This window comes from Protopterus annectens, chromosome 6.part0 (assembly GCF_019279795.1).
Source record: "Protopterus annectens isolate FY-2018-M chromosome 6.part0, PAN1.0, whole genome shotgun sequence".
In the NCBI taxonomy this organism is placed as follows: domain Eukaryota; kingdom Metazoa; phylum Chordata; order Ceratodontiformes; family Protopteridae; genus Protopterus; species Protopterus annectens.
In genome coordinates, this window is record NC_056737.1 from 1,910,775,942 (window position 1) to 1,910,798,716 (window position 22,775).

A 22,775-nucleotide genomic window follows, 5' to 3' on the forward strand; every position below is an offset into this window, starting at 1 on the left:
GCCCAGGTGAATCTGAACTAGGTTGGGGCGAGAGTCTGTAAGGTTCCTATATACTTATTAAATTCATAATGGTCATTTCAATAGCTTTACAGATGAGACTGTTCAGGCTTATGGATTTATAATTACCCAGGTCTATTGAGGCCCCTCTTCTGGGCAAGGGAATGACTGTTGCTATCCCTCAGTCATCTGACATGAAGCCTGTTTTGAGGTGACATTAAAGAATTTCTGTAGGGGATCAAACAAGTCATGTTTCAGGATGACCAAAAGGCAGCCTGGTATGTTATCTGGCCACATAAATATAGTGCTCTTGGCCTTAGACAGTGCCTTGCAAACCTGTTGAGAAATTCAAAGGGGGGGTGTAGGTATGAATATTCCTGGCCTTGTCTCCAGTCTTTACTTGATGATGTTAAGGCCAAACTCCTGGATATTCCTTTAGATACAGATAACTGATTTGGATCCTTTTCTGAAATATTCAATAAGCTAGACGAAAGGAAACTGATAATGTTTTAATCAATTTCTTCTTTTCCTCGTTCCTAAATTCCAGATGATCTGCCCCTCCAAGTCTAGTCCCTTTTTCCACAAAACCCAAAAATCGTCTCAGCAAAAAGTTACCTCACATCTTGTTTGCAGCCTTAAAGAAAGGACATGCTCACTTGCAGCTAAATGCGCCACCTTTTTCTATAGTATATTTAGTCTGTTTGGCCCATGGGCATTTGGTAGTTGTTTCTATCCTTTAAGGATTAATACTAAATAGTACCTACCTTTTCCTTTCTAAGTTCTCAAACAAGTCACTTTCTGTCAGCATTCCTTCCCATCATTACTGATTTTCCTGTGTGATATTGTTGTTTTAAAAAGTTTCATTGTTCTGGTAAACAGTCAGTTAAGGTTAGATAGTTAAACATTTAGATATTTTGATAGTTTCTCCATATTTACAGTTTACAGATATAATAGTTCTTGCAATTAGAGTTTGAATTGTGAATTACTGTACTATTACTTCTTGAATACTGACATGTGCTTTCAGTTACAGTCATGGAGAAGCAAGCTAGCTTTAAAAAGTGTACAGTGTGCAGTCACAGGATTCCACAATATCTGCATGATTTCTGTGTTATTTGTTTGGGGGTGCCCCACCTTTCTGTTAATTGTGAAGTCTGTCCAGGGTTTGGGCCCAGATCTTTGGCTGACAAGGAGAAGCATGGCTATTTTCAAAGGCCTCCTGCCACCTGATCCAGAAGTAGCCAAAACTTAAGAAACCTTCATAAAAGTTTTTGAAGCAAAAGGATTCAGATCCAAGAAAGAGGCATGCTGAATCCTTGGCCCAGAGATTGGCCCCAGAAGTCCAGAGGTTTGATGAATACAGGGCCCGCACTCCAACCTACATGCCACCCTGACATCCATAAACTCTGGATCCCATTACTGCTCATGAGTCACAAATAAAGGCTTTGCCACCTTTGAAAAGGTAGATCAGTGCCCTCCATCTAGACCTGCCTTTAGGCCCAATAGGAGTACCTCATAGGTCTATTTGGATCATCTGATGCAGAAAGTTTTGACAACACAGCTAGAGGGCAGTCATTCAGTCACCTGCAGTTCTGAAGGTGATCATATCTGCCCAGATGCCACTGATTCTTGTTCCTTCATGAATCTGTCTTGTAGCTTTGGAACCAGTGCTCCACTTGGATCCTATGGCCTTGGGACAGATCTGCCCTATATCTTTGGCTCTGGGGATGTTGTCTCCAACTCATTCAACTCTGAACTTGTTGGATGTGATGGAGTCTCAGACATGGGGGTTCAGGATGGCAACTTTGGCTCCGTCATTGGGGCTGTTACCCTTGGCTCTGTTGGTGGTATTGGAGTCCTCAGCCTTCATATCCTTAGTCCTGATTCTCTCATCTGGACCTTCAGCATTCATGGCTTCAGGGGTACCACCAACAGTGGAGTCTGCTTCTCTGAAGGTAGGAAATGTATGCGATGGTTGGAGGGGTATCTTTGGAGCTAATGGAGGTTGGTTTGGCCTTTCTGGCTTTTGGGAAGGATGACATCTTCTCCTAAAAGAGTGGTTCCAGGTGATCTAACAGGTGCAGCTCCACCCTATGGCCCTTTCTTTATTGTCTTCTTCACATCAGGCATCCCTAGGTCAGAGTTGTTCAATAGGCCACATACCATCTTTTCAGAACGAGCTTCAGTCCTCTGAGGAATCAAGTGATACCTCCCCTGATATGCTAAAAAAAGAATAGGTGTAAGAGGAAACACCTGGATTTCCTGTCAGGGTCCCCATCTCTGATACTGACTGGAGGATCAAAACAGATCCATCCCCACAATGCCCTCCAGAAGATGTTTCATTTAGTGAAATATTAGAGCTATTGTTCCAAAGGGGAGTCTGGCCCTTTGATCCCCTCACTCAGGATGCAGAACTATTGTTTGAGGCATATGGGATGATACTATCTAAATCCTGGGTGGTTCCTCCAGTCTAGAAGGTAATTGACTTAGTAGGTAGGAGATCCTGGTAGGAGCTCAACACCTGTCAGGCAGTCCCACACAAGCTGGATAAAATTCTGACCAGCAAAAGATAACTAACACTGAGCCAAATCTCCTACATTTGACTCAATCATTGGGGTGGCAGCCACCAAAGAGAGCTTTCTGAAGTCTGTAGCTATATTCATTCTCCAAGTAAAGAGTACAGGGTGATGGATAGACTAGGGAAGCTGGCATATACTTCTTGCACTTTTTGCTTTGAGAGCCCTCAGCTACATTACTCACATGAACAGGTTTCAGAGAGATTTGTACCAACAGGCCCTTTCTACTCTAAAAGCACCATTTATGTTGGAGCCAAAAAAAACAACTGGAAGCTACTTTAACTACCATGTCCTTTATCACAAATCTTTTCATGCGCCTAATTTCATTAATTTGGGGTATGGACTGGCCAGGGCAGCTAGGACTGGCATAGTCATGAGATGCCATGCATGGCTGCACCTGTGTAATTTTGTAGACAACCTTAAAACATTTTTCACAAATGCCCCATTTGACAGGTCTTTATTAGTTAGCCAATCTCTGAAAGAGAGAATGCAGAAGAGTGGGCAAGATGGTAACACTCGTTCTGCTGTTAGAATGAAGTTCAAGGTTCCATAGTGATCTTACAACAGGAACCAGAAAGGACATAATTTGCTGTGGTTTCAGGGCTATGCAAAGGTGGCCCCTTAAGTGGATTGAGTCCCAGAGGCCGGGGGGGAGGGGGGTCTGCAGAACCAGGAATGTCATGAGCCCTTTTCAAACTGCAGACTGCAGAATTCCTGAAGGTCTGCTCCACTTTGGTGGCAGTTGGATCCTGCTGAGGATCTAATTTCACACTTTTCCAGGGAGCCTTACCTGGACCTGTACAACATGAAACTAACTGCTTGGTTTCTCCAATTCCAGTTATTGCAAATTATAATTCTCTCCCTTCAGTGGTGGTCAAGATTTTAACAGCTTTGCAAAAGGCTTCTACTTGTAAGATGTATTGCAACAAATGGAAAAGATTTGTATCTTGGGCTTGCCCATGAAAAGACATTCTAAGATTTCTTGCCTCTCTCTTTAATTCAGGCTCTAGAGTCTCTATTACTAAGGCACAGCTGGCTACTATTTCTAGCTTCTATGATGGCTTCCAATAGCATTCACTAGCCTTGCACAGGCTCTGCAAAGCCTTTTCTGAGGGAACCTTTTTACTGAGACCACCTAATGGTAGCTTCCACTTGAGCTTTTTTCAAGGGTTTTGTTGTCTACTTTTGTCCAATTCAGTGTCTAGATTGTCGGATCTGACAGGATTCAACTTCTGCACCTTTTATGAAGCTGTGGATCAAGGGCTCTGACTCCTTCCCTTCCCATAATTATCTCCATTACACCTAAGTACCTCAGATCTCATTTGCCGCCTGATCAGCTCAGATGTGTTTTCAAGGGCTCTTTTCTCAAGTGGGATAAGTGCTATTTTACCAAACTTAAATTCTTTCTTCTTTTTCTGTTATAAGTTTCCTTCAGTAACTAAAAATATAAACAATCCATCTTTATTAGATATTAGATATTAGGTGTTAGATTTTAGATGTAAGATTACTTAACTGTTTATACCTTCTGAAGTATTAAGTCATTTTTGGCTTGTTTTATGTGTTATATACTTGTTAGTGTGTGTATCTCTCTCTGTTAGATTCAGACCTTAGGTTTTCCTCCATAAAGGTACTAGCAGTCATATTGAATTTTCATCAAGTTGCAGGTTCGGTCTCCTTTGTGTCTCTTAAAATTTGTTAAATCTTCTTAAGGGGAATTTTCCTGCTTCATCATCCACTATTTCTGATTCTGGCTTGGGATCTTTTTTCATTTTGGACAAGTTTCCCCATCTTTCTTCCAGCATGAGCCTTTTCAGAGTTAAAATATGTTACAAAGAAAACACTCTTTTACTTATTATTATCACTTTTAGAAGGATTTTTGAGCTTCAGGCCTTGTGTGCCAGTCCCTCTTATCTTTCACAAAGATGGGCTGGCCATGAAGACAAATCCTTCCTTCTTACAAAAGGTGGCCACAGGAGCTAATGTCTCTTAATCATTTGATTTTGCAATTTCTTCCCTAATAATTTTAGGGAATGCGTACTTTATTTTATGGATGTGAATAGACAACATAGATATTACTGGGATAAAAAAAATTCCTAAAGAAGGATTCACAGCTTTTTATTTCATTGTCTGATAAAAACTGCCCCCCCCCCACACACACACACATCACGCCAAGCTTGGGTCTATGTCCTACTGGTGATGGAAATGAGACTCCTAGTGTCAAATGTAAATGTTATGTACATACTGAAATGATAGATCTGCATCATTTTGGTAGGGTGCTTAGGGGTACCGTGAGTTTTGTTTTATTTATCCTCTGCCTTTTGCAGACTGGCAAAAATATGTTCCTTTTGTGCTTGGCATTGTTGGTAATAGGGAAAGTTTTAGGTGCCAGTCTGATTACGTCCTGTTGGTGTTAGTCCCACAGGTGACAGTGATGAAGCTGCCAGCACAGGTCTATCATTTCAGTTAAGTCTGTAGTTTTCATTTATGCAAATATTGGCATCCATGCAGTTCAACATACACAGTGAATGTTGTTACATGCCATTCAGTACCACTAATAAAACATAGTGATAAAGAAGAAATGAGGATAATTCAGGAGTACACATTTATCACAAATATTTCATCTAAAAACACTTTCTCAGGAAAAGTTCTGTTTCACACATAGGATCAAAAAAGAAAAATAAATAAATAAATATATTATGACCTGTACTGAGATGACCCGGATTTCCATTCAGCCAGCGTGGAACTAACAGTGCCATGAATGTGGTGAATCCTACAATGAAAATATTCCTCCCGGAGTCAATGTCTGTATACTGAAAGTAGGAGATTCCAGTTGCCACTGCAATGCTGTATAAAATGCTGAGAAGCCCACCTAGAAAAAAAAACATAAAGAAGTGATACTAAAAGTAACATACCTCTGCTACATGAAGATAGTGGGAACATAATAGACTTTGCCATTTTCTTAGGTGTAGTATGTTCAGATGGCATGCAGTCTGTGCATTATTATCTGTCTACTGAATTTTGATTAGGAAGGAGAATAAAGTGCTCTTTGTATGACAGGAAAGATGTGTATTCATTATTTTGTAAGTATCCTACTGGAAAAAGAATGAGTAACATACTCCTAGCTTCATGAGTATATGAGGATATGTAAACTTTCATTCTTTCATGAATTACTCACAGACAGAAGTATAACTAAGTTACTCTCCATCTGTTCTTCAAATAGAAAAAGAAGAGAAATTGAGGATGGCAGTTAATAAAAAGTTGAAATTTATTTGGGAGGAGAGTAAGGCTAGAGGTAAGTGGAATTAGTTGGTTATCCCCATAGACTAATGTTGTATATAGGGGTCTCTATCATAATACTGAAAACTCATAACACTGAAACCCATAAGGTTGAATCCATTTAATTGAAAACGTATAACACCAAAAAGTCATAACACTGTGTCGAACTGTATATAATTGTGTAGAATGCATGCAATGGTGTCATTTCTTATCATAAGAGTTATCAGGGAAGTGAGTTTAGCATAGTTTGTGTGAATTGCAATGGTCAGCCTCATGTTGTACCCCCAGATCTGTACATGTCTGCCTTTGCTCTTAAGCACTGATTCACTGTATGTGTGTTTTTTTTCTTTTTTCTATGGTTGTGCAATCATGGAGTTAATAGATATAAGTAAGGGGTGTGGGGGAGGGGCAAAACACAAGTTTTTAAGATATATTTGTTGTGAAGAATGGTTTCAGTGTTATGAATGTTCAGTGATATGGGTTTGACCTTATAAGTGTCAGTGTTATGACATTGACATAGTATATGGTTACCTGGTTTGAAGGGGTACTTTACAGCTATGCACTTATGACTCAGATACATAACTCAAGCGGAGGACTATAAATGAAAGTGGAAATGGATGATTATGAATTTGGTGGTGAGGGTGGGTTGAGAGATTGTAACAGACTAGGAGTTTGGATGCAGATCCTTAAGAAGCAGAAAGTATTCTAAAAATTAAGCCAGTGCAGGAATGGAGAAATCTGATTTGACCAATAAGGATGTCTGCAAGAAAGAGTATATTTAATAGGCAGGAGTGGGCCGGAATTCATGCCTCTCGACTTGCAGACATTTAACATAGGTATAGAGGCTCTTGATAAGCAGGTACATCAGGCCAAAAATCTGGACACTTAATTAGCATAAAATGTGAAGACTGAGTGGCACATAACTCTTTTTTATTTCATAAAGGACTATGCGATTCTACTCAGAAACACAAGTTTGAAAATCTGCGAGTGAAAAAAAAATAAGTATATTAACAGCAACACAGTGTAAAATCCGAAGGTTTTAATAAAAGATACTGCAACAACTTGCCTCCCAAAGTAATTTATTTTTGCTTCTGCAAAAAGAAGATGCAAAGTGTGGGTCTTCTTTTTAAATTATTGGTGCCACCACTGTGTTGGTCTGTAGTTTAGTTTGTTGTGTATTTAACAATTTTAAATCATATATGATGGATGGTGAGTTTGAGTAAACAATGTGAAGGGATAAATCAAGTCTGAAAACAGGTACACACCTCCAAAAATAGGTACATCATGCAAAGGGCTAAACCAAGCCTGAAAATAGTTATGCATCTCCAGAACAGGCATAATTGAGAGGTCTGCTGGATTTACTGGAGAAAAAAATAACAAAGGAATCAACTTTGGAGGGAAAGGTAACAGAGACAGTTGTAGCTAAGCAATAATTTAGATGGCAGGTTGGAGCTTGCCTTCCTTACCAGAGACTGTTAAGAGTGTATAGGCAAAGAGAAACGGACAGGGAAGTGCTTGAGGCTAAGCAAGAGTTTGGACTTCAGGTTACAGTCTGTCTCCAAATAATAGGGTCTAATAACAGATTAAACGCAAAGGGAGAGGCAGAGGGAAGTGCCAAGTGAAAGACCAGCACTGTTAGAGTTTTGAATGTTAAATCAAGAACAGATGGTGCTTTTTAAAAAGGATGATTAGTGGAGCATTTAAAATATTACATTAGAACTATAAGAATCAATTGAAGGTGGTAAGAAAAGGTTTGGAAAACAGTACAGAAAAACACATTGCAAAGAAATAATATGAAGACGTTTATAGGATTCCCATGTATGCAACGTTGTTTAGAAGTCTGTAGATATTTGTATGGAAGTGTTTGTATAAGTATTTGTATGCCCAAAGTAGATTTCAGGTGACTTTTTTTGGGTAGATAATAAATGTTGGTGATGTTATTGAGACAAAAACAAATTGGGAACGTGTTTTTTGTCAATATAACAAATTAGTGGATTTTAATAATCCCCTACATAGTAATTTGAAGAAGTGTTGGGAAAACAGCTTGTTGTATCTACTAAAATTATTCTTTTGAGCTGGGATATAGAATCTTAATTGCCTATTTGTAGAAAGACCTTAGTAACTTTAGTTCAGTTGGAAGTAAAAAAAAAAACAATTGCTAGAAAATGGATATCAAAATCTAAACCAGCCATAATGTAGAATTACTGAATACTATAATGGATATTAAAGAACTGGAAATGAGATCTTCAGAAAAAGGAAGTACCAGACCAGAGAAATAAACTAAATTTTTGGGAACAGTCCATCCAGAGTAATGTTCAGGAAAGAGGAGTGAGGTTTAAAGGTGGGCAAGTACTGAGTAATTTATGTAATGTTGCTGTGAGTGAAAATTGTTAAAAAGAAAACATATATGTATATTGAACCACAAAGATAATGGAAACTGTTAATAATGTTTGTTCTTAGGTTTTAGGTATGTGCTAGAAAACTGCATTTGCAGGCCAATTTCCCCTTTGCTGCTTGAGTTAATTTATTCTGTTTGGTGTTAGATTCACCTTACCCATCCCATGGTTAATAAATATGTATTACCCTTAGTGAGAACAACGGAGGGTAGGTCATACTATAAATAATTTGAGGGGGGCCCATGCATGCGATAAAGTATTTAGGAGCTGCTGTTTTCTTTTCCATTAATGTATATGATCTCACATTGCAGCTTAAAATGTGATGATTTTAATAAAAATGTTTTTAAAAAGCTTGTCTGTCTTCTTATGGGGTATTGATAACCGTAATGGCACCTTCCAAAAACTTGAAGAACACTGGAACTTGAAACGTTTTATTTATACCCAGAACTTGAAGTTGCAAATGCCGCAAAGTGTAATTGTTTACCCACACCTGAGTTACTGCTGCCTATAGTAACAGAAATATATTTTAGTGAATTTTAAGCAGATTTGTGTTTTCAGTAGTTCTTGTGACAGTTCTTGCTGCTATTATGCATGTGACCCAGGCTCAGAACTAGACCTATTTTTCAAGCCGAAGTGACATCACTTGAATTAATACTTTCTGCTTGCTAAATTAAAACACAACATTAAATACAGGAAGGTCAAAGATGCACCAAGCCTATTATTATTTTATTGCTGTATGCAACCATATAATTGTGCTGGTGATGGAAAGAGTTGTGACTGGAAAAGAACATAGGACAGTGATCTTAACAAGCTATCAGTAAATCAAGTGTAATTTAGTTTATGTCACCGATGAAATGTTGGACAGTCAACAAGGAAACATAATGATCATAGAAAATGCATAAGCATCTGGATAAGTGCATGTGGTACACAACAGAAAGTAGGTAGGTGCTGGAGTGATAACATTCATTCCTTCTCTGATCCCCCCTTATCCTTTTTAGGGTCACAATCAGAACCCATCCTAACAAGCAGTGGGCACAAGGCAGAGAACCAGCTGAATGTGATGGCAGTCCATCACAAGCTATCCACGCGCCTCCTTACACACAAACACACACAGCCCATACACTTTAGGCAATTTAGGGGGGGTCATCATTTCAGCTAGTGATATGTTTTTGAGATGTGGAAGGAAACAGAGCACCCAGAGAACCACCATTCAGGTAATGAGAGGATATATAATTCCCACACAGACAGAAACCTAGCTGGGAGCCAAACTACTGAGCCATCAACTGTGAAGCAGCAATACTAACCACTGCACTGTTGTGCCATCTGACATATTAACTTGCAGATTCTGAGTTTGGTACTAGGAACTAACATTTCTGGCCATTTTTGTTCATAGGCACAGCCAAGAGCAAGAACAGGATCTTGTGGAAAGGGTGCGTCCTTTCTTGGTCATCCCTTTGTGAGACGGCCAAAGTAATGCAGGGGCCCAGATTAAGTGAACGTTGATGGGCCATGAATCTAGTTAGAGGGCAGTGCAAATCAAAATGAAACAAGACTGTCAGTACTCTGTGTTTTATACCTCTTAGCTAAATACTTGCCTGATTCTGTTATTGATATGTGACTCAAATTTAGACAGCACCATACAGAAGCAAAACAAAAGAAGACCACCAAGTTCAGATAAAAGGAGACTGAGCTAGTCATGTCTTTGTTAATTTTAAGTGCGGTATTTGATGAAAACATGTAGTACACTACGTTTTATAACATCCACATGGATCCTATGTGGTATTCACAATAAAAAACAGCAAACAAATAGAAAGTTGAGTACAAAGTAGGCCAGTATAAGATAATTTAATTGTACACGTTAACGCTTTCGGGTAGATACCCTTCCTCAGACAACATACACCAACTCTAAAACACATTATATACATTTTAAAAGCTTATTAAACAATTAACATGTACATTTAACCTGCCTTTTTCAAGGCTGGTTCTAAAGGAACACAGTTATTAAGTCCTGGTGCAGTATCAGCAGCTAAATTTAAAATCCATTTAAGCTCTGCATATTCAGTTGTATTAACAAAAATCACCCCCCCCCCCCCTTCTACCTTCATGTATTATTTGCATTACCAAAAATGAAAAACTATGATCTGGACAACATTTAATGTGTTGGTATAAGGCATTTTTCTCATCTTTTAATCTAATAGAAGACACATGATTTAAAATTCTGGTTTTAAATTTACAATTCGTTTTCCCCACATAAAAACTTGGACATTGTTTACATTGTGCAAGATAAATCACATTTATAGTATGACAATCTGCATAGAATTTAAAACTATATTTTCTATTGGTATTTGGATGTATAAAATGACCTGTACTATTCAGAAGAGTGCACGCCTTACAATGTCTACAGGGAAATGTCCTTAACCTTAAATGCTTTTTGCTGCCCTTCTGCCTTTTGTCTGGTTCATGACATAACATGTCCTTTAAGTTATTATTACGTCTATATACAAATTTAGGTTCTTTGTCTATGCTATCGCTTAGACTTCCATCACTTAAAAGAATCTTCAAATTTTGTTTAATAATATTACTAATATCATATATATTACTGCTAAATTCATCATAAGATTATAAGATCATGACGTCAATCAGCAGATGGCTAAGTCAGCATCTGGTTTGGGAGCACGACCAAAAGTTCCCACAACATCTACTAAGAATATGGACAGTGTGACAACTTTTCATATGTTTCTCGTCCCGGTGAAGAAAAAGGAATACAAGAGGGGGCACTCAATTCAGAGAGAGGTGAAATGACGAAAATTAATGAATTGACTTTTTCTGGTCATTGTGAAAATATTGCTTGTAATGTTAACAATGTTTTTAATCCATCTACTGTGCAACTAACAAATGCTCAAATGCAGGTACTAGGTAAAGGCCTTTCATTTGTGCCGAGTAGGGCTTCTACATTGAGTGATGTTCTTTTAGATTTGAATTTGTTTGGTGGGAGTGTTGTTCTAAATGATATGTTTAAAGGAAGTGTGCATGTAGAAAATGTATTTAAGCAGCCAAGCACTTTTGTACCCCCAATGAATCCAACTGTAAGAACGTTCTTAAAAACTTGTGAGCAAGACATCAGACAATATTTTGAGCATGCACATTGTCGTTTTAATAATTTAAACAATACAGAAAGACTAGCTTTGAATACCCTAATGGAGGACGCCAATATAGTGATAAAACCAGTGGACAAAGGAGGAGGGATAGTAGTGATGGATGCAGAAGTTTATACTAGATGACTAATGAGTTTATTGAATGATCAAACTACTTACTTAATGATATCACCACTGGTGATTAGGCATATTATTAAAGGAGTAACTGACAGATTAAAAATTTTATTGAAAGACAATATTCTAAATAAAGAGCTATTATTGTTTTTTCATATAGAACATCCAATAGTACCCCTATTTAAAGCGTTGTCAAAAATTCATAAGAATATATTACCACCACCATTGAGTACCATCGTCTCAGGGAGAGGTTGGGTTACAGAATGTCTTTCGATATGGGTAGAAGCGAAGTTAAAACCCTTACTTGAATTGTGTCCAAACACATTGAAAGGCTCTGGACATTTTTGGTCTAGGTTATATGAGACTTGTCATGACTTGACTCTTAATGATGTACTATTAGTTACATTAGATGTAAATAATTTGTTTACAGTTATTAGTAATGATTTTGGCATTAAACCTATTGAGGAAATTATGAATGCTAAGGATTTATATGATGAGAAAACTAAATGTTTGATAATAGAAGCATTAAGACTGGTTTTAGAAAACAATGTTTTTATGTGTGGTGGTAGTTACTATAAGCAAAATCAGGGTATAGCTATGGGCACACCGTGTGCGAATTAATATGCAAATCTGGTGTTAGCATACTGGGAGCAGAAGTATCTGCTCAATGAATTACAATTATAGAACAAATATGTGATGCTTTACATAAGTTTTGTAGATATGTTTATGTTGTGGGCCCATGATGAAAATACCCTACAAGAATATGTTAAATACATGGCTAGTACCACCAATTTTTTTAAGGTTTTCCCTTAATTTTAGTGGTGAAAGAATAGCTTTTTTAGATGTGAATATTATTAAAAACCAGCAAGGCAGTTTGCAAACACCCCTTTTTAGAAAGGAATGTTGGGAGAATCACTTCTTGGATGCTCATAGCATGCATCTTCAGTTTACCTTTCGCAATGTTGTGAACGGACAATGTTATAGGGTTTCATGCCTATGTACAGACAATGATGTATTTGATTCTGAAATGGATATTCTGACACAACATCTGTTAGACAAGGGTTATAATGAACAAATATTAGGTAAGGATAGACAAGAAGTGGTTCTAAAAAGACATGATAGAGCGAAACCATGGTTTTCAGACAATTCACGAAAGATTACCGATAGAGCTAAATTTTCTCATCTGTATAGTAATATATATGATATTAGTAATATTATTAAACAGAATTGGAAGATTATATATATATATATATATATATATATATATATATATATAGGTTTAAGTTTAGGTTTATAGGTTAGTACTAGGCTAACTGCCCTTGCAAGCCATTTTAAGCCTAGCCAATTATCCCCTGTGAGATTCAAACCCTGTACCTTGTGTTTGCAAAGCAAACACCTTAACCACTAGGTGCTGCCCCCTGACATCTCAGATGCTCAGGTAAGAGCAGCCCTCTCTAAAGCAAAAAACACAGCATCAATGGGACCAGACGGTGTCCCGGGCTGCGTCCTACATGAACACCAAGAAGAGCTAAACCCAAACATAAACAACATAAAACTACTGTTCAGTCTCAGCCTTACTACAGGATATGTACCCAAAGAGTGGCGTACAGCAACAGTGGTCCCTCTCCACAAAGGTGGTGCCTCAATGGATCCTGGAAACTATCGCCCCATAAGCCTGACTAGCTTGGTCTGCAAAGCTATGGAAAGGATCATCATGGACCTCATAAATAAAGATATTGGGGACCTGCAGACACTGGATCCTACCCAGTTCGGCTTTGTTAAGGGCAGATCCTGCCTCTTAAACCTGGTTGGTTTCTTTAAAACAGTCACCAAGGCCATTGACGAGGGGAAGGTGGTCCACACAGCCTACCTGGATCTTGCAAAAGCCTTCGATACAATACCCCACTCGGGCATTATAGATAAACTCACCAGCTTAATTATAAACCCCTATGTCACCAGATGGGTTGCAAACTGGCTCAAGGACAGAACCCACATAGTTAGAATTGCTGGAGCCATGTCAGACTCCAAACCAGTTACAAGTGACAAGGCTCAGTCCTGGGACCTCTCTTGTTTGGTATATATTTCTCGGAGGTACAGGCCAACATGGAAGGACTGTGGCTGATCAAGTTCGCAGATGACTGCAAACTGGGTGCCATAATCAACTCTCCAGCTGACACAAGCATCCTCCAAAAGGGCCTCGTAGAAACAGACAACTGGTGCCAGAGCCATGGCCTCAAGCTAAACGCCAAAAAGTGTATAGTCATCCCCTTTGGCAAAAACAAAGTGCCCACAAATTACCACATAGGTGGTTATCCATTAAGTACAGAAGAAGTAATTAGGGACCTGGGGACCCAAGTTGATAGCAATCTCTCTTTTGACAACCACGTGGCCAAAGTGGTTAGAAAAACATTTTATATAGCCCACCTAATCATGAAGGGATTCACATCTAGATCAGGGGAGATCATCGTGCCTCTTTACTCATCCCTCATCAGGCCCATAATTGAGTACAATGCCACTTTTGGGATGTACCTTACCAGACACCTGCAGCAACTGGAAAGACCCCAAAAGTACCTCACCAAGAGGATCAAAGGGCTCAAACAGATGCCATATGCTGCCCAATTAAAGAAACTCCAGCTCTACTCAGTGGCATACCGCCTGCTCAGAGGCGATTGTGCCTGACGTATAAAGCCATGTCCAACCCGGAATTAATGGACATGCTGCACCTCAGAAAATCCAAATCCCATCGAGCTACACGCTCGAGAGACTTGAACCTCAGCACTGAAATAAATAGGACATGCTGGAGGGACAGATTCATAACCCAGAGGCTCCCTTCACTCTGGAATAAAATCCCAGTCCAGGTTAGGCAGAGTCCCTCATTGACTCTCTTCAAGAGGAATCCTGATGAGTGGATGGGAGATCGTAGGTTTACCCTGGGTATCACTTCTGTGTCACTGTTAGACAGAGGCACAGTATACTAACCTCGAAAAAGGGCATAGCAAAATTAATTTAAAATGAGTGGCGAAAGCCAAACACACTCTGGCTAGGCTTATAAATGCCCTAGGGCAGATAGCCTAGTATGAACCTATAAACCTAAGTGATGGAAGTCTAAGCGGTAGCATAGACAATGTACCTAAATTTGTATATAGATGTAATAACAACTTAAAAGGACCTGTTATGTCATGAATCGGACAAAAGGCAGAAGGGCAGCAAAAAGCATTTAAGGTTAGGGACATTTCTCTGTAGGGGACTCTGTACACAAATCTACTAATACTACACTAATTAATATAAAGTTAAAAAAATACTGAAGTAAAAAGTACTGAACTTAAATAGATATAAAATTGTGCGAAACACAAAAATATTAAAATATTAAATATACAATATAGGATAGAAATTAGCAGAGTGTATATCATGTATACAAAAACATAACTTTATTTTTTTATTTTTTTCATTTTTTGAATGTTTTAAATTTTTTTAACTTTATATTAATTAGTGTAGTATTAGTAGATTTGTGTAGATGATGATTGATCTACAGATCAATAATGTATTTGAATACATAATAGTATTTTGTTTTAGTAATTTAATGAACTTTTAGTACGATGAGCATTAATAAGCGCTATATCACTTTAAATGGATTTGGCGCCAAAGATACTATTTAAATCATTTATATCTGTTGGTTAAATGTTCTGAGGAAGCTCACACTTGAGTGAGTGAAAGCGCTTAACATTTTTTGTCACATTAAATGATTTTGTATCTTTACCACTGGTTGTGGTGAGGTTTATTCGTTCTCATTTGTTTCTCTCTGGACGAAGGCTGTGATTTTGGTTTGTGGAAGTGTATTGGGTGAGCGGAGGCTGGCGTTCTTTTACCTCTGAACTTCTTTTTTACGGTGTGGACGGAATGCTATTTCATAATTTAAGCAGTCCTTGATAGGGAAGGCAATCTCTAACCTGCAGTCCAAATAAATTCTTAGCGTCTTCCCATTCTGTCATCTTTCCCTCTCTAGTTACTTGCTCCCAGTACCTTGGTTCCTTTGCCAGTTTTCTCCAGTAAATTCTAGCCCCCTATTGGCTATATCCCTAATTGCAATCATCCCAATCGGCAGAATCTCCCTTCTCCATTCCCATGTTGGCTTAGTTAGGTAATTCCATTCCTGTTGTAATTCACCATAGTAAACATTCACTTTTGTTGGCTCGAAGAACGGAGGTTAACAGAGATGAACCTTCCATTATATAAAATAGATCCAGGAAAATCACCTTCAATCCTCCTACACATCCAGTTATTCTGGTTCTGGCATTCAAAAAGGCATGTGAATCAGACATACACAAATATTTTTCTACCTACCTACAAAAAAAGGAGAGCCAATTTGGATGAAGAAGAACAATCCCTCCTAAACACTTTACTAGACAACCAAAACATTAGAATAATGAAACCAGATAAAGGTAGTGGACTAGTAACTTTTGATACTATAGATTACACTAGCATGTTTGAGACTGTAAACAGTACTAATGCATATTATTTGTTCTCCAAGAATGAAATTAATGTAGAGCTCAAGATAACAGATTATTTTCTCGAAGATTGTTTTACACAAGGAATTATATCGAAACAGGCACTGGATTATCCTGCAAACAAGTCCCCATATATAGGACTCATTAAATCCTGCTCTAATTTGATGGCAGTCATGGCTTAGTGGTAGGTCATACAGACTAATGTTACCAAGGTCCTGGGTTTGAGACTGGCAGTGGGAATTTATTTTATAGCATTGGTGGTATAGTGGTGAGCGTAGCTGCCTTCCAAGCAGATGACCCAGGTTTGATTCCCGGCCAATGCAAGAAATCTACCTATGAACCTAAGACCCATTGTTTCAGCTCAGACTGCTAAAACTTACCCCCAGGAGTATATATAGGCTGTTAAAACCATTTATTAAACAAGCAACACATATTTTAAAAGACTCCTGGGACTTTCTAGGGCAGATTACCACAAATTTATGGGATGAAAATACATTATTTCTTACTATTGATGCAATAGATCTTTTTACCTGCATACCAAAATACAAAGGTTTGAATTTGTTCAGTGGTGTAGTGTATCAATTTCAAATCAAACATTAACAAATGATCAAATTTCAGTGATGATGAATGTGATGGTTTGGTGTCGTCCAACAATTTTATTTACTTTGAGGGAGAAACATATAGACAAATCCAGGGAGTGGCTATGGGTGCCTCTTGTGCCCCTACCTATGCCAATCCAGTTATGTGGGCATGGGAGAAACAACATTTGTTTACTTCTAAATTTTATTCTTATTGCAAGTTGTATCTGAGATTCCTGGATGATAAACTCATTTTATAGAAGGGTTCAGAGGGATCGATGCATAACTTCTTGGAATACATTAATGACACCACTGGTTTCCTCAAGTTTACTTATAACTTTCATTCTGAATATGTACTTTATTTGGACACCACTATTACCAAGATAAATGTAGGTTTCAAATCAGTTATATACAAGAAACATACTTTTTCCAGTATGTATTTGCATTATATTAACTGTTAAACCTTTCACTACAAAAGGAACCTAGCAAAGGGCAGTTTGTAAGAACAGCTCAAATGACATCTTAAAGGGATATATTTCAGACGGAGGCCAGTATTTTGGAAGAGATGTTTTTACAGAGAGAGTATCCACAGAAGATGGTATGAACCATCAAGGATGAAGTCTTGAATGGCTGGGGGTAAAATATAAACCCCTTTTAGGACAAGGACTTATCAGGGACTTTGCGACTAATACAGCAGAGACAGATAATTGTCAGAATTTTGAAAGGGCTTTGGTATTACCTTACTGTACAGCTTCTGAGAAAGTTTGAGATATGATTGCTAAAAACTGGACCATTTTTAAGGCAAATGACGATGAGCACAATCTTTTAGGGGACTCCCCACAATTTGCATGTAAAACTATACCTAATCTGAAAGGTATGTTGGAAAAAAACACATGGGAGGAATGGTACCCCTATCAATAAAGGTAGAAGTAAATGTCCAAATATATTTGTGAGGAAACATTATTAGTTTTAGAAGATATTCATAAATCCAAGATTATTCCTAAAAACAGTAAATATACTAGCAAAGACATAGTATATTTAGCCAAACGTGTTGCCTACTCAAATTGTTACATAGGGAAAACTGAAAGGAGTTTGAAAAAGAGGATTTATGAACATGCCTATGATATCCAGAAACAAAACATGAATAACGCCCTATACAAGCATTTGTTGGTTTGCAGCCAACTTCAGAATTTTACCTTTGTTATTAGATGTTATTTCCATAAACTCTAGGGGTGGTGCATGGGAAACCAGGATTGAACACAGGGAACTTTTTGCAGCTAAAAGTACAACTTTTCCTCCTGGTTTGAATGACATTTTATCCATAAATCCCGTGTTGAAATTGAAGGCAGCCAAATTATAATCATGGCAAACTTTGTTTTATTATGTCTTTAGATTGTTTTAACTTTTAGTTTTTTTTTAAACCATTTAGGTTATTGATTTTTAAGATGTACCTCATTAGAATGGAATTCATTGTTTCACTAATATTTTATATGTTAAATCAATAGTAGTGCTTTAACTTGAGTAATGGTGTTCAATTAACACGATTCACTATTAAGGAATATATGCATGTTTTACCACTTCCAATACAGTAGTTCTTTATATTAGATTTTATTGGTCTTATTTCATATCTGTTTCCACAAGCAGTACAAGAGACTAGATTTGGAGTAATTGGACTCTGTGTTTTAGCTTCACCTCCTTTATTTAGTAAGGTTCTAAGGTTTCCCAACCAGCAATTATATATTTTACCTTATACTTTGGACCCCAGAGCTAAATTTTATGTGTTATTTTAAAGTGTTTTTTTACAGTGGTATTTTAAAGTGTCCCAGCCACTGGGGATGCACAAGCCAGTGCATTTCTTTGTGCCGGTCCCAAGCCTGGATAAATGGGGAGGGTTGCATCAGGATGGGCATCTGGCGTAAATTTTTGCCAAATCATACATGTGGACAACAGTACAGATATGCATACTGGATCGGTTGAGGCCCGGGTTAACAATGATCACCACCAGTACTGTTGGACAACAGGGTGCTGACGAAAATTGGGCTACTGTTGGCTGAAGGAGGAGAAGAGGGTGAAGGCCTGCCCGAAGGCAGGTAAAGGCTAGGACTGTGATATTGAGGGTCGGAACTTTGAATGTTGGAAGTATGACTGATATAGAGAGAGAGCTAGTTGATATGATGGACAGAAGGAAGGTTGGTATATTGTGTGTGCAAGAGACCAGATGAAAGGGGAGCAAGGCTAGGTGTATCGGAGGCAGGTTCAAATTGTTTTATCATGGTGTGGATGGGAGAAGAAATGGCATAGGGGTTATCCTGAAGGAACAGTATGCTAAGAGTGTTTTTGAGGTGAAAAGAGTGTCTGATAGGGTGATGTTTATGAAGCTGGAAATTGATGATGTAATGATGAATGTTGTTAGTGCATATGCTCCAGAAGTTGGGTGTGAGATGAATGAGAAAGAAAAATTTTGGAGTGAGTTGGATGAAGTGGTGATGACTGTACCCAAGGGTGAGAGAGTGGTGATTGGAGCAGATTTCAATGGGCATGTTGGTGAAGGGAACAAAGGTGATGAGGAAGTGATGGGTAGGTATGGTGTTAAGCAAAATAATGCAGAAAGTCAGATGGTAGTGGATTTTGTGAAAAGGATGGACATGGCTGTGGTGAATACGTATTTTAACAAGACAGAGGAGCATAGGATGACATACAAGAGTGGAGGAAGATGCACACAGGTGGATTTTATCTTATGTAGAAGGGCCAGTCTGAAGGAGATTGGAGACTGTAAAGTGGTGGCAGGGGAAAGTGTTGTTAGGCAGCATAGGATGGTGGTTTGTAGGATGACATTGGTGATCAAGAAGAGGAGGAGAAGTGTGAGGGCAGCACCAAGGATCAAATGGTGGAAATTGAAAAAGGGTAATTGTGAGGTGGAGTTCAGGGAAGAGTTAAGACGGGCACTGGGTGGCAGTGAAGAGTTACCGAATAGCTGGGTAACTACAGCAGAGCTAGTAAGGGAAATGGCTAGAAAGGTGCTTGGTGTGACATCTGGAAAGAGGAAGGAGGACAAGGAGACCTGGTGCTGGAATGAGGAAGTACAGGAGAGTATACAGAAAAAGAGGTTGGCGAAAAAGAAGTGGGATAGTCAGAGAGATGAAGAAAGTAGACAGGAGTATAAGGAGATGAGGTGCATGGCAAAGAGAGAGGTAGCGAAGGCTAAGGATAAGGCGTATGAAGACTTGTATGAAAGGTTGGACACTAAGGAGGGAGAAAAGGACCTGTACCGATTGGCTAGACAGAGGGACCGAGTTAGTAAAGATGTGCAGCAGGTAAGGGTGATAAAGAATAATGAGGGAAACGTACTCACAAGTGAGGAGAGTGTATTGAGCAAATGGAAAGAGTACTTTGAGGGGCTGATGAATGAAGAGAATGAGAGGGAGAGAAGGTTGGATGATGTGCGGATAGTGAATCATGAAGTGCAGTGGAATAGCAAGGAGGAAGTAAGGATAAAGAGGATGAAGAATGGAAAGGCTGTTGGTCCAGATGACATACCTGTGATAGCATGGAGGTGTTTAGGTGAAATGGCAGTGGAGTTTTTAACTAGATAGTTTAATGAAATCTTGGAAAGTGAGAGGATGCTTAAGGAATGGAGAAAAAGTGTTTTGGTACTGGTTTTTAAGAATAAGGGTGATGTGCAGAGCTGTAGTAACTACAGAGGGATTACATTGATCAGTCGCAGCATGAAGTTATGGGAAAGAGTAGTGGAAGCTAGGTTAAGAAGGGAGGTGATGATTAGTGATCAGCAGTATGGTTTCATGCCAGGAAAGAGCACTACAGATGTGATGTTTGCTCTGAGAGTGTTTGTTAGAAAAATATATATTAATGTATATGATTAGTGCTTATTAGAAGCTAAAAGGATTAACACATTTCATTCTATTTTATGTACAGCTTAATTCTGTATGAGATTATAAGATGCTTTTTCAAACTGCAGTATGCTTTCTGAAATTGCAAGATGCCCTCTGACCTAGTATTTGCTAGCACAGCAAAATTCATGTTTATGCCTTTTGGAAATGTACTGAGAAGCAGGAGATTATCTGCTAGGTCAGGAAAATGAATGAATAGAACAATACTGTTTTGTGTAATGTGATTGAATATGAACAATCAGCCCTGTTCGTGTTATGCGAACATGCACAGCTGTGGAAAAGAAGAGATACATCAGGCAAAGACTGCTTGAAGAAATGATCTGTAATCTGTACTTGCTTTCTTTGTGCTCAAATTAGCCATAGAACCTTGAATGGTAACATTGTATAGTGAGAAGTTGTATCAGACCGGTGGTCATCAAGGCCACATTGTTTTTCTTAGGAAGATTTTTGTAAACTTGATATGCCGGCAGAAAATCATGGACAAACAGCTGCTGTGAAATAATATTGAAAGAACTTGTGATTTATTACGTCAGCTTAGTAGGCAATACCTTGTAAGAAATGTATAAAAATAGTTTCACTTCCTGATTCTAGTTAGACAAACTCTGTATTAGCACGTTTTTGTCTCCTTGCTGCAAGATTAAAGTGCCTCAACCTGAACCTGCCATGTGTTGATCATTTTGAAGTTATTTTTCCTTTGACAGTGTTGATGGAGAAGTACGGAGAAGGTCAGAAGGAGTTGCATTATGTCTTTGTGGACTTAGAGAAAGCATATGACAGGGTGCCTAGAGAGGAGTTGTGGTATTGCATGAGGAAGTCGGGAGTGTCAGAGAAGTATGTAAGAGTGGTACAGGATATGTATGAGGGTAGTGTGACAGCAGTGAGGTCTGCGGTGGGAGTGACGGTTGTGTTTAAGGTGGAGGTGGGATTAGATCAAGGATCAGCTCTGAGCCATTTCTTATTTGCAATGGTGATGGACAGGTTTTCAGACGAGATCAGACAGGAGTCCTCGTGGACTATGATGTTTGCAGATGATATTGTGAATGTAGTGAGAGTAGGGAACAAGTGGAGGAGACCCTGGAAAGCTGGAGATATGCTCTAGAGAGAAGAGGAATGAAGGTCAGCAGGACTAAGACAGAATATATGTGTGAATGAGAGGGAGGATAGAGGAATGGTGAGGATGCAGGGAGTGGAGGTGGTGAAGGGAGATGAGTTTAAATACTTAGGATCAACAGTTCAGAGTAATAGTGAGTGTGGAAGAGAGGTGAAGAAGAGAGTACAGGCAGGATGGAATGGGTGGAGAAGAGTTTCAGGAGTGATTCGTGACAGAAGAGTACCAGTAAGAGTGAAAGGGAAGGTCTACAAGAAGGTAGTGAGACCAGCAATGTTACATGGCTTGGAGACAGTAGCACTGATAAAAATGCAGGAGTCAGAGCTGGACGTGGCAGAGTTAAAGATGTTAAGATTTGCAATGGGTGTGACGAGGGTGGACAGGATTAGGAATAAGTATATTAGAGGGTCAGCACAGGTTGGAAGGTTTGGAGACAAAGCCAGAGAGGCAAGATTACGTTGGTTTGGACATGTGCTGATGAGGGATGCAGAGTATATTGGGAAAAAGATGCTTAGGATGAAGCTGCCAGGTAACAGGAAATGAGGAAGACCTTAGATAAAGTTTATGGATGTGGTGAGAGAGGACATGCATGTGGTTGGTGTGAGAAAACAAGATGCAGAGAACAGGAAGAAATGGAAACAGATGATCCGCTGTGGCGACCCCTAATGGGAGCAGCCGAAAGAAGAAGAAAAAGATTTTAAAGTGTCATTTTAAATATTAGTTCATGTGATGTTGATCTCGCATATATATGTATATATATATATATATATATACATATGCATATATATATATATATATATATATATATATATATATCTGTATACACACACACACACACACACGTGCACATATATATATATATATATATATATATATATATATATATATATATATATACTGACCAATATCGCCAACATCCTGGCAGACAGGTTCAGTGCAAACTTCATCCCCCTCTCATCCCCAAAAGGGCCATAACCATACCAGAAAAATGTAGTGCCCCTGAAATCACAGATACTCAGGTTAAAACAGCCCTCTCCAAAGCCAAAATCACAGTATCAATGGGACTGGATGGTGTCCCAGGCTGCGTTCTACACGAGCTCAAAGATGAACTAACCCCTCACCTAAACATACTGTTCAAACTCAGCCTCTCCACAGGCTACGTGCC

The 22,775-nt window shown here is 38.7% G+C and overlaps 1 protein-coding gene across 1 annotated transcript in view; it reads right to left on the minus strand.

Moving 5' to 3' along the window:
- SLC23A3 (solute carrier family 23 member 3) overlaps window positions 1-22,775 on the minus strand; it is a 1,305,121-nt gene that overhangs the window by 106,338 nt on the left and 1,176,008 nt on the right. The window contains exon 11 of the mRNA XM_044073709.1: window positions 5,272-5,439. Coding sequence (XP_043929644.1) covers window positions 5,272-5,439 — 168 coding nt within the window. The remainder of the gene's footprint in view (window positions 1-5,271; window positions 5,440-22,775) is intronic.